Genomic DNA, 16,556 nt, shown 5'->3' with positions numbered 1-16,556 from the left:
CGTCTAGTATAGATTTAAGTCTCAGGAAGTGTTTTCTGAAAGTATTTGTAGAGAGTGCAGCCATGTATGGAAGTGAAACATGGGCGATAGATAGTTTAGACTAGAAGAGAATAGAAGCTTTTGAAATGTGGTGCTACAGAAGAATGCTGAAGATTAGATGAGTAGATCATGTAACTAACGAGGAGGTTCGGCAGAACTGGGGAGAAGAGAAACTTGTGGCACAATTTGACTAGAAGAAGGGATCAATTGGTAGGACATGTTCTGAGGCATCAAGGGATCACAATTTAGTATTGAAGGGCAGCATGGAGGGTAAAAATCGTAGAGGCAGAGCAAGAGATGAATACACTAAACAGCTTCAGAAGGATGTAGGTTGCAGTAGGTGCTGGGAGATGAAGAAGCTTGCACAGGATAGAGTAGCATGGAGAGCTGCATCAAACCAGTCTCTGGACTGAAGACCACAACAAAAACAACAACAACAACAACAACAACAACATGGACTGTCTCTGACTACTGTGGATATGATGATGAGTACTTCTTCCATGACCCAATGCCTAACCTCTGCAATAAACTTCCATAGCTCCCATTGCCTTCTTCACCAACTTTTCCCCCTCCCACAATGCATAGATTATGTCATTGTTAGTATCCTGAAGGGGTAATGCTGCAACAGTCATCCCTTCAGTACCAGGACAGACAGGACACTCATACAACAAACAATTTTCTTGAGGTTCTTGACATATCACACAACAGCATTCCTCGTTACACTATTTATGGTGAAACAAATAAAATTCAAATTATCACAGTAAATACATGCACATACCTCCTTCACTGTCTCGCATTTTACCCATTTTGTCGTGAGGGGTGGAATTTTGTGAGATCAATATTAAAATTTGGGTTCTCCTGTCTCAATACAAGATATGCTTCTTTTAATAACACTGTTGTACATTTTTTTACCTTTTACACCATATTCACTAAGGTAATATGGAGGAAAAGTGGGTGAATGGGCCAATGGAATGGTACCTGTCTATTAACATAAGCCGACAAATTGGTCACAGCCTAAGTAAGCTGTTCAGTCAGGGCCGGTAGCATGGCATCCATAATGAATAAACGTGATGATACTGCACTTAAATCACACAAATATGGCTTTATTCAAAACCTCTGAACAATAATGAAAATAGCCTCTTGGTAATCTACAAAACACAGAACATGGTTGTGCATGATACAAACTTGAATAGCTGAGAGATGCTCAGTCAGGAATGCCCTGTGCATATATATGCACAAGTTGTGATGGCACGGCAGAGACAGTGCTGCATGCATGCCTCCTACAGTCAGCTTCCAGTGGCCAGCCCTCACTGGTGTAGTTGGTGGCTGATTCAAATACACACATACAGTGTCACCTAACTCGGCGCTCTCTCACTCACATGCACTAGAAGAAGATACAGCAGTATCATCTTGCAGTGGTTGCTCACAGTAGGAGTCTGGGCACACCAAAATATCTTTTTCATTCTTTATTTCATGAGATTTTGAAATTAAATAATGTGAGGAAACAAGTACGTATTTCTGTATCTGCTGCTTGGCATAGCCATCAAGTATCAGTGTCAATAATTGTATCTTCTCAGTATTGGTGGCTGCCAAGATAGCAGTGTTTAGGTTTTGAAACCACACGTCATGATGGGTGCACATCTTCAGGTTCTGCACAAAGTACATCTACATCATACACTTCACAAAGTTCTGAAGATGTTGCTTTTGTAAAACTTGTTTCAAATTCTTCCACTTTTCTTTGTACATTCTGTTTTCTTCTTGTGTTTCTCATCTTGCCTTGGCATTTAAAGGGGGATATATTAGGGGCCATAACGGAAGTCCTAAGATTCAACACATCAGCAACTTAACACCCAGGAATTTAAACATCTGCACTGTCTTCTTCTGTTCCACACTCCGGTGACAGTGATCGCTCAGTGGGGTTATCACTAAATTTCTTGTTATAGCAAGTATAGCAGTTCCTGCACAATGGATGTCATGGTAACACAGTTACTTGGGGACCAAGATGTTTCTGCAATATCTCTGACAGATAACTAACAGTTATGAAGTGTTTTTCACATTTCTTAATATCACCTTCCTGCGCCTTTTTTCATAGTCCACACACCTCACTGTTTCACTAATGTCTTTCCTCAATGACAAGGTATCTAACAAAAAGCTCAAACCAAGAATAAAACTATATGCAGAATGATTCAACATAGCTCGCTCTTCCATTACTGTATTTCATCATTGACAATGTATCTAACGAAAAGGTCAAAGCAAACAAAATTCTATGCAGAATGATTCACATGCAAGTTATCACTCATTTATTACAAACAGTACTGAGCTGGAAACAATGTTGCCAACATGCATATTTTGCACTAGAAATTCAATGATGTGGAATATGCAGAATGTCGAAAAATTTCTAAAGCTTTATACAAAAAAATATTGCCCACTGAGGTTGCAGTAACTACTAACGCAGTCACCAAACGATATATTGTGCTATTTTCCTAAGTTTTGTGATGGAGGTTTTGAAGTACATAACTCAAAAACACTTGTAAAAATGTGATTTTTTTAATTTTCAGCACAAAATATTTAAATAATACAGATAGCTGGAGCAGACAACATATTGTTTATAATTATTCCATTTGTATCCGGTAATATAGGAAGAAAGTTAGCATCCTGTGCTCTAGGGCAAAACATCTGTCATGGCTCCAGTACTTTTGGTATACTAGCTACATATCTTTTCTCTACTGTTTTAAAAGTTATTTACAAAATATAAATTTTCCAAAATATACATTTTACAAAAACCAAGATAAAATGAAAATATTTTATGATTTGAGTTGAAATTGCCCTCTTTATTATCATGAGGTAATAAGTGTTATTGATAGATGACCTCAGATTGATTCCATATTTCTAGATTTACAAAAGCTTTTTGACACCATAACTCACAAGCGATTTCTAATCAAATTGCATGCATATGGAGTATCATTTCAGATGTGGACTGGTTTCGTAATTTCTTGTCAGGAAGATCACAGTTTGTAGTAAGTGATAAGAAGTTATCTGTTGTTTCTAATATTCTGAATGATTTAGGGGACAATCTGAGTAGCCATCTCAGATTGTTTGCACACAATTCTGTCATTTACTGTCTAGTAAAGTCATCAGTATATCAAAATCAATTTCAAAATGATTTAGACAAGATATCTGTATGATGTGAAAAATGTCAATTGATCCTAATTAATAAAAAGTTTATGGTCATCCATATGAGTGCTAAAAGGAATCCTTTAAATTTCAGTTACACGATACATCACACAAACCTAAAGGCACTCAATTCAACTAAATACTTAGGGATAACAATTATGAACATTTAAATTAGAATGATCACACAGATGACATTGTGAGGAAAGCGAGCCACAGACTATGTTTTATTGGCAGAATATTTAGAAGATGGCACAAATCCATTAAAGAAATTGCTTACACTACACTTGTCCATCCTCTGCCGAAGTATTATGGTGCAGTATCAGATCCTTAACAGATAGAACTGATGGAAGCCATTGAAAAAGATCAAAGAAAAGCAGCTCATTTTCTATTATCGTGAAATGGGGGTGAGAGAGTCAAGGATGTGATACATGAGATGAGGTGGCAATAATTAAAACAGAGGTGTTTTTTGTTACAGCAAGATCTTTTCCCAAAATTTCAATCTTTAACTTTCTTCTCTGAATGCAAAAATATTTTGTTGATACCCACCTACAGATGAAGAAGTTATCAGTGTAACGAAATAAGAGAAATGACAGCTCACAAAGACAGAAAGCATTTGTTTTTTCTGCTCATTGTTCAAGAGTGGAATGGTATGGAAATAGAGGGAAAGTGGTTCTTGAACTCTCTGACAAGCAATTAAATGTGAATTGCAGAATATTCATGTGTCATCCAGAAGTAGATGTAGAATAACACTGCACGCAGAAAGTTGGGGCATGCACATTCCATCCCTGGGTGGTTAACAGAGTAGTGGCTGGAAGGGCATCCTGCCACCCTTAAACTAACCATACCAAATCTGTTAATAACACTGTCAACCCAGCACTGATGCATGACAATGACACAAGAAAAAGAAGAAGAAGAAGAAGAAGGTGTAATCAAACTAATTTCATTTCTAACTTGTAGAAGTATTGCCTGGCATTTAATATCAATATGTAATTTCTAATTCACTATTTTTAAAATCTTTCTTATGTGAATCCTTAAAAAACACTACCAACAGTGGCACAGCAATCACTACTCGACCTCGATCAGTAACAGTCAGTCACAGTAGAATCATAGTCAGTCTTCACCGAATATTCATCGAGTCATGTTCTGAGATTCAATGCTATATTACTGTTGAAGTTATTTACCACAATTAAACAACTGGTGTTAATATTGTAACCTGTATAATTAGATTAGACTAATCAGACTTTATGGAAATGACTCATAAAGCACAGTGTTATTCATATACATTTTTTTAAAACTAAACAGACAACTCAGTAATATTGTCTCCATAAATGTCTTTGATTTAATGGTGAAGACTGTACAGTCTCAGCACTCATATTTTGAAATCTACTCACTTGTAATAGGGGAGGCAATGCCAGAGCCATACAGAGAATTCTGGACCAAACCTCGACTGTCGCCAGTTGAGGCTGCTGCCAGTTCAGCAACTCAGCAGAAGCAGCTGCTTTCGTGTCATCTTAATTTGACGTGCCATGGCCTGGGACATTAGGAAACTTCTGCAGTTTGACACTGACACATGCCAATAGACGGACATCGCTCACTGACCCCATTCAAGACGTTTCAACAGTGACACAGAAATGCAGTCCCTTCCATGAAGTAAGCACTGAGCAGCTGCATTTAAACCTGGCCCTGCCAAGTAGGTCACAATGGCACTGTATGGTCATGCACAGCACCTGCCATGTGACATTATCACTGCGAGATCTACTGACGCAGCTTCGGAGTTTGTGCCATAACTGTGTCCCTACCACCACTGCCGTCGCTTGGCCACAATCTGAGGATATCCGCCTGACTGTCCAGACCAATGGCAGCTGACACTCTGCCACTGGCTCTACAGGGCCATTTGCCACCATATCTGCTGCCAAAGTCTGTCAGCACCCCGCTGCTGTTCTCCAGCCTTTGGTCCAGAGCCAGACACTGGGTGCCACCACAACAAGGGAGAAGAGGGCATTGGCTGCCCCACACCTCCAGCACGGCTGCTGTCCATTGCCCTGGACACCACTGCTGAGTTTTGTGTAGGCAGCTTGTCTCCCAGTTGTGTCTAATGCTGCTGACCACTCATCCACCGCAATGAGCTAAACTGTGCCAGAGATGGAGGTGCACTCAAATGACTTTCTGAGTTTAATTAATTAATGACAAACTGCTTATGTGCACTGATTGTTTGTTCGCAGTTTCCCACAGTGTCCCTCCTGTCTCCAAAGCTATCAAAAAGAACCCAAGATGGCCCAGGTGAGGGGAAGCCCGTCCTGACAAACATGAAGACCGCTCCCACCACCCTGTAGCAGTCGTTAATCCTCCCAACCAGTTACACACTTTTTTCACTTAACTACTGGTTGTGATTCCAATTTATTTTTTCTGATCAATGAATCAAGTAAATATAATCTTGAACTCCCATCAGTCCAACTGTACTCTCCCAAGTAACAAACTTTTATTTATTTATTTATTTATTGATTTATTTAACCTGGCAAGATTAGGGCCATCAGGCCCTCTCTTACATCTAACCAGGCATTCTACTTATTTTACATTCATATGTTTTAGTAGGCATGTTAAACTACATCTAGTACAAAAAGTGAAATAAACAATTTGAAAGGTACACCTGGAAAAATACATACATATAGTGTTTATATTCGTAGATCATAAGTACTGTTACAATTAGACATTATTGAAGAGACAGATTTTATATGGGAGTGCTGGCAGCAGGGAGTATAAGGGAGACTCATGGCGAAGGGAGGAGAAGAATAGAGAGACATGATGAAACAACTTTTACATACACTTTGAATGGTTCTATTTTTCTTTACTTACCTCCAAGTTCAATATCTTTTGAGCAGCCGTTTGCACGATCGTCCTTCACATCATCTGAAAAAATAATGCCACTGATTAAAATTAAGTTCCAGGAGGAAAGTGACTGGCTATTAAAAGGTCACAAACAGTAAATTATAATAGACATTTGGAGAGACAAGGTAAGAACAATTCAAAATCCATCAACAATGACATGTTCTAGCAATAATCAGAAGCAAAAGATGCAGTGGCATTTCGTTAAATGACTGAAGGGTGGTGAAAATGGGAAACTGTAATTACCATACCATTACTTGTGCTAGTTTTTGGAGCATAGTTTGGCAGAGGATCATTGAACTGTAACTGTTTAGGACAGTATCCCTTGCTGTTTTTCCACATACAAAAAAATTTCTCAAGCGAAACAATTACAAATGACTTGCGTCATCACAGGTGAGTAGTGTTAGCAAGAGACTTGTGTTCTATATCTACATATACAGGGGAGTACCTAAAACTTGCACTGCAAATATTGCAGAAATGAAAAGTGCTTTTGATGGGTGGTTTTCAAAAAATGGATTGTTGATCAGGAGTTTGTATTGTAGCCAATAAACAGATCATAATCATACTTAGAAAGCATATTTTTTGTAAAAACACACACATTTTTAAATGGAACAATGCCTATTGACATTAACAAATTAAAAGCAGTTCAAATTAGAGTGCCAGTGGCGTTTGTTGCAAGATTCTAGACCAAGCCATTTAAGAGATATCATATTTTGAAAAGTTCCCACACTGAAACTTGCACAATACCAGTGGTAGCACACACTAAAGAACAACAAAAGTGTGTATACTAGTTACGTGGATTCTGACCAGTAACTGGACAACTGATTATCACAGGCTGTGTTTAAAATGACCATTGGCAGTGGCAATTCACACTTCCAGTCTGGTATGAAACAACTGCTGCATCACGCTAGCATTTCAACAGAGATATACAAGCAAGCTGCAGTAATACGTCATTACGTACCATCAGATATAATTAATATGTCCTGGTAGACAGTGTCTTTCAGATTTTCCCACAGAAAAAAGTATACAGGCATCAAATCTGGGGAACAAGCCGGACAAGGTATGTGGCCTCTGCATCCAATCCAATGATATGGAAACTGTGGTGTCACCGCTAGACACCACACTTGCTAGGTGGTAACTTAAATCGGCCGCGGTCCTGTAGTACATGTCGGACCCGCGTGTCGCCACTGTGTAATCGCAATCCTAGCGCCACCACATGGCAGGTCACAAGACACGGACATGACCTCGCCCCAGTTGTACGGACGACATAGCTTGCGACCAGACCTACCAAGTCTTCCTCTCATTTGCCGAGAGACTGATTGAATAGCCTTCAGCTTATTCCATAGCTACTACCTAGCAAGGCGCCATTTGTATCAGTGCTTATAGCATACTACTATTCAAGAGATGTATTCCAACAAGAGAATAAAGTTAAGTATATTATTCCAGCTACGTACTTTTCTTCTTATTCATTAATAAGTCTCATGTTCCAGTACTTCACGCCCGTCTGCGTTAGTTTAGCGTGCACTTTCAGCCACTTCGATCTACAAGGTGTTGGCCCCGCTGCCGACACATCACATGGCGACGAGAGAAAGTGTTTTTTCTGCTTTGGACTGATTTGTTCTTTTTCCCTTTTTGTGCTCTGATTTGCTTGTGTCATGGCTTCGCCACAATCTCCAGATGTACTGTCCGAATTTTTTCGCTTGCAGAATCAGCAGACGCAGGCGTTATTGGAAGCCCTTGGACAGCTCGTCCAGGGTCAACGTGCGCTGCAAACCGATGCGGCAGCCGCCGCTTCATCGCTACCGCAGCCACACAACGCTGTCGCACCGCCATTTAGGCCCTTTGAGGCCACGTGCGAAACCTGGACTGAGTGGGCCAGCCAGTTCCAGTTTCATCTCGCGGCATACAGAATTCAAGGTAAAGAGCGGCAGCCGTTTTTGCTTTCTTGTGTCGGTGTGTCTACCTACCGTGTGATAGTGAAATTGTTTCCCCGACGCGACGTAGCAACTCTGTCCTACGAAGAAATTTTGTCTGCTTTAGATGCCTATTTCAAAGAAACAGTAAATGTAGTTGCAAAACGGTATACGTTTTTTCGTACAAAACGTACGGCCGGTCAGACTAATAGGGAGTGGGTTGCAACTTTGCAAGGCCTTACTAGAGACTGCGCGTTTGCCTGTGAATGTGGCCTCCCATATTCCGATACAATGGTGCGTGATGCAATAGCACAGAACGTTTCTGATGTTCGCATACGGGAACAGATTTTGAAACTCGTAAATCCCTCCCTTCAACAAGTGATAGACATATTGGATAGGCAAGACACACTTGACTTTGCTCAGGACTCATTTGAAACTTCGCCAGCAGTGTGTCACATTAATCAGCCCGCCGGGCCCGCTGCACGGGACGCTAAGCGGCCCTCGCGCCCGTCGCAGCCTCGCTCGCAAACACGTGCGCCGCGTAAGCAAGCAACTGCAGTGAAATCATGCCCGCGGTGTGCAACTAGACATTCACGTGAAAATTGCCCGTCACGCCAAGCTATTTGCTTTTACTGTCAAAAGAAGGGACATGTTCAAAGTGTTTGCCAGAAAAAGCTTAGATCAGACAATCGCAATAATTCCAGGCCTTTTGCTTCGCGCCGGAATCGCACCCAGGACAATCAGGCTCGTGGACCTTCGCCCATGGACATTAATGTAGTTCATTCCCACCCGTCCAGTGACACTTTAGCTAACAGTGACTGTGTTCGTCCCACCCAAAGTGTGTGTCGACGTCGCAGGAAATCCCGTAAAGTCGCAAGTGCTTCTGTACCTGTATCAGTTCAATTTGCACGTGACAGTCGCTCTTGTCGTCAGCAGGACAATAAACTTTTTGTGGACTTAGACTTTGAAGGCAAAGTGATCCCATTCCAGCTCGATACCGGAGCTGCAGTTTCATTGCTCAATCACGACACGTACAAACAACTGGGCAAACCGCCATTGCGTGCCGCAAATGTTAAGTTAACTAGTTACTCAGGACAGCCGATCCCTGTGTTAGGACAGTGCAGCCTTCTTGCAACATACAAGGGACAAACAAAACTTGTATCATTTTACGTTCTTCGTTCTTCTAGTGCAGTGAACTTGTTTGGCTTAGATTTGTTTCAATTGTTTAATTTGTCTATAGTAAATCAGGTCCTATCAGTGAATCAGACTGTGCCTTCCGCCAGTGTTTCTAGTCTTTGTGAAGAATTTGCAGACATTTTTGCACCGGGCCTTGGTTGCGCTAAGAACTATGCTGCACATTTGGAATTGAAAGACAACGCGCAACCGAAATTTTTCAGAGCGCGCAATGTTCCCCACGCATTGCGTGATGAGGTCGCAAGAACATTGGCCGAGTTAGAATCTCAAGGTGTAATTGAACGTGTGCAGGCTTCTCTCTGGGCCTCACCCTTAGTAATTTTGCCAAAACCTTCCGGAAAATTGAGACTTTGTGTGGACTTCAAGGCAACTGTGAATCCACAACTTGTGACTGCTACTTTTCCTTTGCCCCGCCCGGAAGATCTTTTTGACAAACTGTGCCCGGGAAAATATTTTTCAAAATTGGACCTAGCAGATGCGTACTTGCAGATACCTGTGGACGAAGACTCCCAGCGCGTCTTGGTGGTAAACACGCATCTTGGCTTGTATCGCTTCAAAAGACTGCCGTTCGGGTGTGCATCCGCCCCTGCATTGTTTCAGCAATATTTACAAACTATTTGTGCGTCGGTCCCTACTGCTGCGAACTATCTGGACGATATTGTGATCTCAGGACAGACAGAAGCCGAACATTTGCAAAATCTCCGATCATTTTTTTAGGTATTGCGTCAGAATGGTCTTCGCTTGAGAAAGGACAAATGTGTGTTCTTTGCTCGGGACTTACCCTACCTGGGGCATGTCATAAATGCCCAAGGTATACATCCGAGTCCAGAGCACCTCCGTGCCATACAGGACTTACCTGCTCCGCAGAATTTGAAACAGCTACAGAGTGTGCTGGGTAAAATTACTTATTATTCAAAGTTTGTGCGCAATGCTTCTTCCATTTCAGCTCCGCTTCATCGCTTACGCCGTAAAGGTGTTCCGTTCGTCTGGACGACGGAATGCGAACGCGCCTTTCGCCAGTTGAAATCGGCGTTACTTTCAAATACTTGCCTTACGCCATTCGATCCCCGAAAACCCCTTTTGTTGATGGTCGATGCATCGGATTTCGGGATCGGTGCTGTGCTTGCACACAAAGATGGCTCGCATGATCGCCCTATTGCCTTTGCGTCCAAATTGCTCTCATCTGCGCAAAGAAATTATTCACAAATAGAGAAAGAAGCTTTAGCTCTCGTGTTTGGTGTTACCAAGTTCCATGACTTCTTGTATGGTCGTCACTTTACAATCATCACGGACCACAAACCTTTGACATCGCTTTTTCATCCGAACAAGCCTGTACCTCCGCGTACAGCGCAGAAATTCATTCGCTGGTCACTTTTTCTCTCGCAGTACCGCTACGATATCTTGTGTCGGTCCACTGCTAAGCACGGCAACGCTGATGCGTTGTCCCGTTTGCCTGTTGCTGAGGATAAGGCATTCGATTCTTCCGAACTTGCTTGCATGTTCATTGATTCGGAAGCCGATGACGTGGTCGCATCGTTTCCGATTGATTTTCGTCGTGTAGCTACAGCCACAGCTGCTGACCCTGTCCTTGCTACTGTTTTGCGTTTTGTTGCTACGCAATGGCCCTTGTCAAAGTCACGGATCGAAGATCCTTTGGTTCGCCGTTTTTTTGCTCACAAGGAGAGACTTTTTGTACGACGTGGTGTTTTGTTGTTGCGTTCCGATAATGATCAGTCCAGAGTCGTGGTCCCACGTTCGTTACAGTCCTCTGTCTTAAAGCTTCTCCACCAAGGACATTGGGGTATAGTGCGTACGAAACAACTTGCTCGTCAGCACTGTACTTGGTTCGGAATCGATGCTGCGATTACGAATATGTGCTCCTCTTGCGTGGCGTGTGCCGAACACCAATCCGCACCGCCGCGTAAATTCTTTGCATGGCCGAACGCCACTTCCCCTTGGCAACGCTTGCACATCGATTTTGCTGGTCCATTCTGGAATGCTCGATGGTTGGTTGTGGTCAATGCTTTCAGTAATTTTCCTTTTGTTGTCCGGATGTCTTCCACGACGTCTTCTGCCACAATCCAAGCCTTGTCTGCTATCTTTTGCATTGAAGGTCTTCCGCAGACTCTTGTTTCCGACAATGGCCCACAATTCATGTCCGCAGAATTTCAGTCATTCTGCAAGGCCAATGGTATTCAACATCTGACGTCCGCGCCGTTTTCGCCTCAGTCAAACGGTGCCGCTGAACGATTGGTCCGGACTTTCAAGTCCCAGATGTTGAAATTGAGAGTCGCATTCTCGGGAGGACGCTTTGTTGCTCTTTTTGTCTTCGTATCGCTCTCAGCCCCGCGATGGTCGCTCGCCGGCTGAATTGCTTCATGGTCGATCTCATCGCACCCTGATGTCTTTGCTACATCCGCCGCATCAGGTTCCTGTGCAGCGGCAGGCTCCTGCTTTTGCTCTTGGCGACGTTGTCTATTATCGCAATTATCGCGGTTCACGGCGTTGGCTCGCAGGGCGCATTCTTCGCTGCCTCGGCCGCGCGATGTATTTGGTTTTGGGGGCCTCTGGTGAGGTGCGTCGGCATCTCAATCAGCTGCGCCTCTGTCGTCGCCTGGGTTCTGCCGCTCCCCGTCTGCTTTCAGCGACGGAGCCGTCAGGTCAGCGCCTTGGGGACCCATCTACTGGCTCGCCTCATCCCCAGGTGTTACCGACGCTGCCTTCCATTTTGCCTCATGGCGTCGCGCCACCGCCGCCGCCGGCGCCGGCGCCGCCCGCAGCGGACGCTTCGCTGCAGCCGCCTGGCGCCTCACTGGGTCACGCGCCGCCGCTCGCTTCCCGTGCCCAGCCGTCCTCCGCCATGGACCTCTTGCCCGCTCCGGACCAGATGTCGTGTTCGCCCGTCGGGTGCTCCGACCACATGGAGGTCGACCCTTCTGTCTCATTACGTGCGCCTACACCTCATGTTGATGTGCACCCTGGACTAGGTTTGCAGGCGTTTCCTAGCTCCCCTCGGACCGAATGGCCGGGTGCGGGTGGCACGGCCTCGCCTGTTGTTAGGCTCCCCACCTCATCGCATACGTCAACATGGGGTCCTCCCCACGGCGGGCGGAAGCCTTATCTCACGACCGTTCGCCGATTTGCGGGGGAGGAATGTGGTGTCACCGCTAGACACCACACTTGCTAGGTGGTAACTTAAATCGGCCGCGGTCCTGTAGTACATGTCGGACCCGCGTGTCGCCACTGTGTAATCGCAATCCTAGCGCCACCACATGGCAGGTCACAAGACACGGACATGACCTCGCCCCAGTTGTACGGACGACATAGCTTGCGACCAGACCTACCAAGTCTTCCTCTCATTTGCCGAGAGACTGATTGAATAGCCTTCAGCTTATTCCATAGCTACTACCTAGCAAGGCGCCATTTGTATCAGTGCTTATAGCTTACTACTATTCAAGAGATGTATTCCAACAAGAGAATAAAGTTAAGTATATTATTCCAGCTACGTACTTTTCTTCTTATTCATTAATAAGTCTCATGTTCCAGTACTTCACGCCCGTCTGCGTTAGTTTAGCGTGCACTTTCAGCCACTTCGATCTACAAGGTGTTGGCCCCGCTGCCGACACATCAGAAACAATTCATGAAGAGATGCTGTAGTACTTTGTGCACTATGGGCTGAACGGCCATCATGTTGGTACCACAGGTTCCTCCTAGTCTGCAGAAGAGCATCTTCTAGCAGCTGTGGAAGATGGTCTGTTAGGAGGCTGTGATACTTTTGCACTTTCAGAGTTCTGTCTCTGAAACATGGGGCTATGAGCTGTTGGTTCACAATCCCACTCCACATGTTTACACTCCATGGATGCTGATATTCCCAAGGGCAAAGCCAATGACTGTTATCAACAGACCAGTGGCACATGTTTCGACAGTTTACCTAGTCATTATTGGTAAATGTGGCTTCATCTCTAAACAAGATACATCTGGAGTATCCTGTCTTAATGCCCATCATCAGAAGTTATGTCGATGCCTGACTAGCTTCACTACCTTGATTGTGCAGGAGCTAAAGTGCGGATATACTGCAACAGCAGCAAGAGCACTGGTTTCCCCCTCTTCTGTCATCACTTGTTTCCTTCTGTTATGTTGTCTAGGTGTTACACTATCACTTTCACATAACCAGTTGAAGAAATTGATAAATAGCTGCTGAGATTGTTGACTTCAACTGAGATATCTCACCTTATACACTGTACAAGAATGAACTGCATTCTTCCTACATTCTCCATACACAGTGAGCATGTCAGCTTTTTCTGCATTGGTAAATCCCATAGTCCACTCATTACCTACTGCTTGGAATGTCACAGCGTGTTGCAGTGCACTCAAGGAACATACAAGCACACTGTAAGCAAACATATCAACATCGTACTTTGCAATTATGCAGTTTGAATGGCACGAACAAGTATCGGTATGGGATCTTATCAAAATACAATATCTCGTAAACAACTCACACTACAATCCTGCAACAAATATCACTAACATTCCAATTTACCCTATTTGTAGTCTGTTAAAATCAATAGGCAGTGTTTCATTTAAAAAAGTATATGTTTGCACAAAAATACACTTTCCTGTTTATTGGCTAACAATACAAGCCCCTGGCTACCAATCCATTCTGTGAAAACCACACATCAATAGCACTTTCCATTTCTGCAATATTTGCATTACAAGTTTTAAGTGATTCACCCTGTATACCCTGCAGACCACTATGAAATGTAAAAGAGAAAGTACTTGAGATTGTGTTGTGTATTAGGACTTGCATCTTAGCTTCCTCTGTACAAGCTGTTATTAGTCTAATCATGTTTCTGTGGTCACTACAGGTGCAATATGCAGTGGATTGTGGTGCACTCCTTGATTCCTCACTTAGTACTAGTTCATTGAACTGTGTGAGTAAGCTTTTATGATACAGATGGTTTCAATTCTCAAGTGTCAGACTGTTTAGGGTTTTAAACAAATTTGTGACCACACATGCTGCTCTTCTCTGTTTACGTTACATATTCCATTAGTATATTTGGTACAGGTCCCATATACACAAGTAACATTCTAAGATGGGTCTAGTGAGTATTTTGGAAGCAGTTTCATTTGTAAATTACATTTCTTCAGTACTCTGCCAGAAAACTGAAGTCTGTCAGCTGCCTTACTGAGACTTTGTGATTATTCCAGGTATTTGCATGAGAAGACTGATTCCAACTATGAGTCACTAATATTTTACTCAAGGATACTATTTTTAGTGTTTTTGAGCATGATTTTATGAAAATGATAGATTGCTATTCACCATATAGAGGATACAATGAGTAGCAGACAGGCACAATGAAAAGACTGCTATACATTTAATTGTTTGTCCAAAATGCCTTCTTCTGAAGTGGAAAACACAAACACACACACACACACAAACACACACACACACACACACACTGGATTAAAGTTAAACTTTCAAAAACATATAGAAATAACACCACTGGTCAGAATGACGTTAAATTGCAACAGAATATTATCAGAGAAGGAGGGCAACCTATGGCAGAAGAAAAAAATAGTGTGAAAATTGATCAATAGATAGCGCTGTTGTGTCAGAATACATAAATGAAAACACCTGTCATGTGTACGGCCCACTGAAGTAGGTATACACACATTGGGTACACGGCTTTTCCTCCTTTTGTGTCTGCGACGTTTGCCATGACTGTCTCAATGCAGAATCACGCTCTGCTTGTAAAGATGTATTACAACAATTATTACTGTGCACACATTGCTCTGCAGAAGTTCCAGACACTTAAGGGTTTGAAGAAAGGTGTTGGCCCGATGACTGCCGTGGGTCTGGAGAATATGATTCAGAAATTTGAAATGATGGGTTCTTTTGGTGTGCAAGTGGTAGAGGGAGGAAATGAACTGATTCAACATCAGCGGAAGCAGTGGCCACAGCAATGCAGGAGGAGACAAGTGGTGGTGTGCAAATGTGTAGTGTACAGGGAATTACCCGAACATTGGACATACCCGTGAGCATGATGTGTAAAATCCTACGAAACATCTTTCTTTGCTATCCATTCAAAATTACCCATGTGCACAAGTTGCTCCCTGTTGACCTGCCAGCAAGATAGACCTTTGCTTTAGAATTTCTTGCCCGCATGGAAGTGGATAATGATTGGCCATGGAAGATTTTGTGGACAGACGAAGTCCACTTCTAACTGACAGGATATGTCAATACACAGAATTGTCGAATATGGGCAATAGAAATTTCACATGCAAATTAACCAGTACCACTTCATCCTGAAAGGTCACTGTGTGGTGTGGATGGCATCATTTATCATAGGGCCATATTTTTTCGAAGAGACAGGTGCTTCCAGTCCTGTTACCTCTACCATCACTGTTAAGTGCTATCAGTGCCTTTTGTGCAACCACGTCATTCCAGTTCTCCAACAGTGTGGCTGTGATCATTTTTGGGCAAAACGGTGCACCTCTGCACATTGCAAATCCAGTTAAGCAGCTGCTGAAGTGCCATTTTGGAAATGCTAGAATTGTTGTTGTTGTTGTTGTTGTTGTTGTTGTGGTCTTCAGTCCTGAGACTGGTTTGATGCAGCTCTTCATGCTACTCTATCCTGTGCAAGCTTCTTCATCTCCCAGTACCTACTGCAACCTACATCCTTCTGAATCTGATTAGTGTATTCATCTCTTGGTCTCCCTCTACGAGTTTTACCCTCCATGCTGCCCTCCAATGCTAAATTTGTGATGCCTTGATGCCTCAAAACATGTCCTACCAACCGATCCCTTCTTCTAGTCAAGTTGTGCCACAAACTTCTCTTCTCCCCAATCCTATTCAATACCTCCTCATTAGTTACGTGATGTACCCACCTTATCTTCAGCATTCTTCTGTAGCACCACATTTCGAAAGCTTCTATTCTCTTCTTGTCCACACTAGTTATCGTCCATGTTTCACTTCCATACATGGCTACATTCCATACAAATACTTTCAGAAACGACTTCCTGACACTTAAATCTATACTCGATGTTAACAAATTTCTCTTCTTCAGAAATGATTTCCTTGCCATTGCCAGTCTACATTTTATATCCTCTCTACTTCGACCATCATCAGTTATTTCCCTAAATAGCAAAACTCCTTTACTACTTTAAGTGCCTCATTTCCTAATCTAATTCCCTCAGCATCACCCGATTTAATTTGACTACATTCCATTATCCTCGTTTTGCTTTTGTTGATCTTCATCTTATATCCTCCTTTCAAGACACTGTCCATTCCGTTCAACTGCTCTTCCAAGTCTTTTGCTGTCTCTGACAGAATTACAATGTCATCGGCAAACC

General features: G+C 43.1%; 1 protein-coding gene across 1 annotated transcript in view; it reads right to left on the bottom strand.

Moving 5' to 3' along the window:
- LOC126199086 (synaptic vesicle glycoprotein 2B) overlaps positions 1-16,556 on the bottom strand; it is a 388,030-nt gene that overhangs the window by 65,706 nt on the left and 305,768 nt on the right. Inside the window, exon 3 of the mRNA XM_049935833.1 lies at positions 6,067-6,120. Coding sequence (XP_049791790.1) covers positions 6,067-6,120 — 54 coding nt within the window. The remainder of the gene's footprint in view (positions 1-6,066; positions 6,121-16,556) is intronic.

This window comes from Schistocerca nitens, chromosome 8, assembly GCF_023898315.1.
Source record: "Schistocerca nitens isolate TAMUIC-IGC-003100 chromosome 8, iqSchNite1.1, whole genome shotgun sequence".
Classification (NCBI taxonomy): Eukaryota; Metazoa; Arthropoda; class Insecta; order Orthoptera; family Acrididae; genus Schistocerca; species Schistocerca nitens.
The sequence above is the reverse complement of the archived record's forward strand: the minus strand, read 5'-3'. Positions and strand labels throughout refer to the sequence as shown.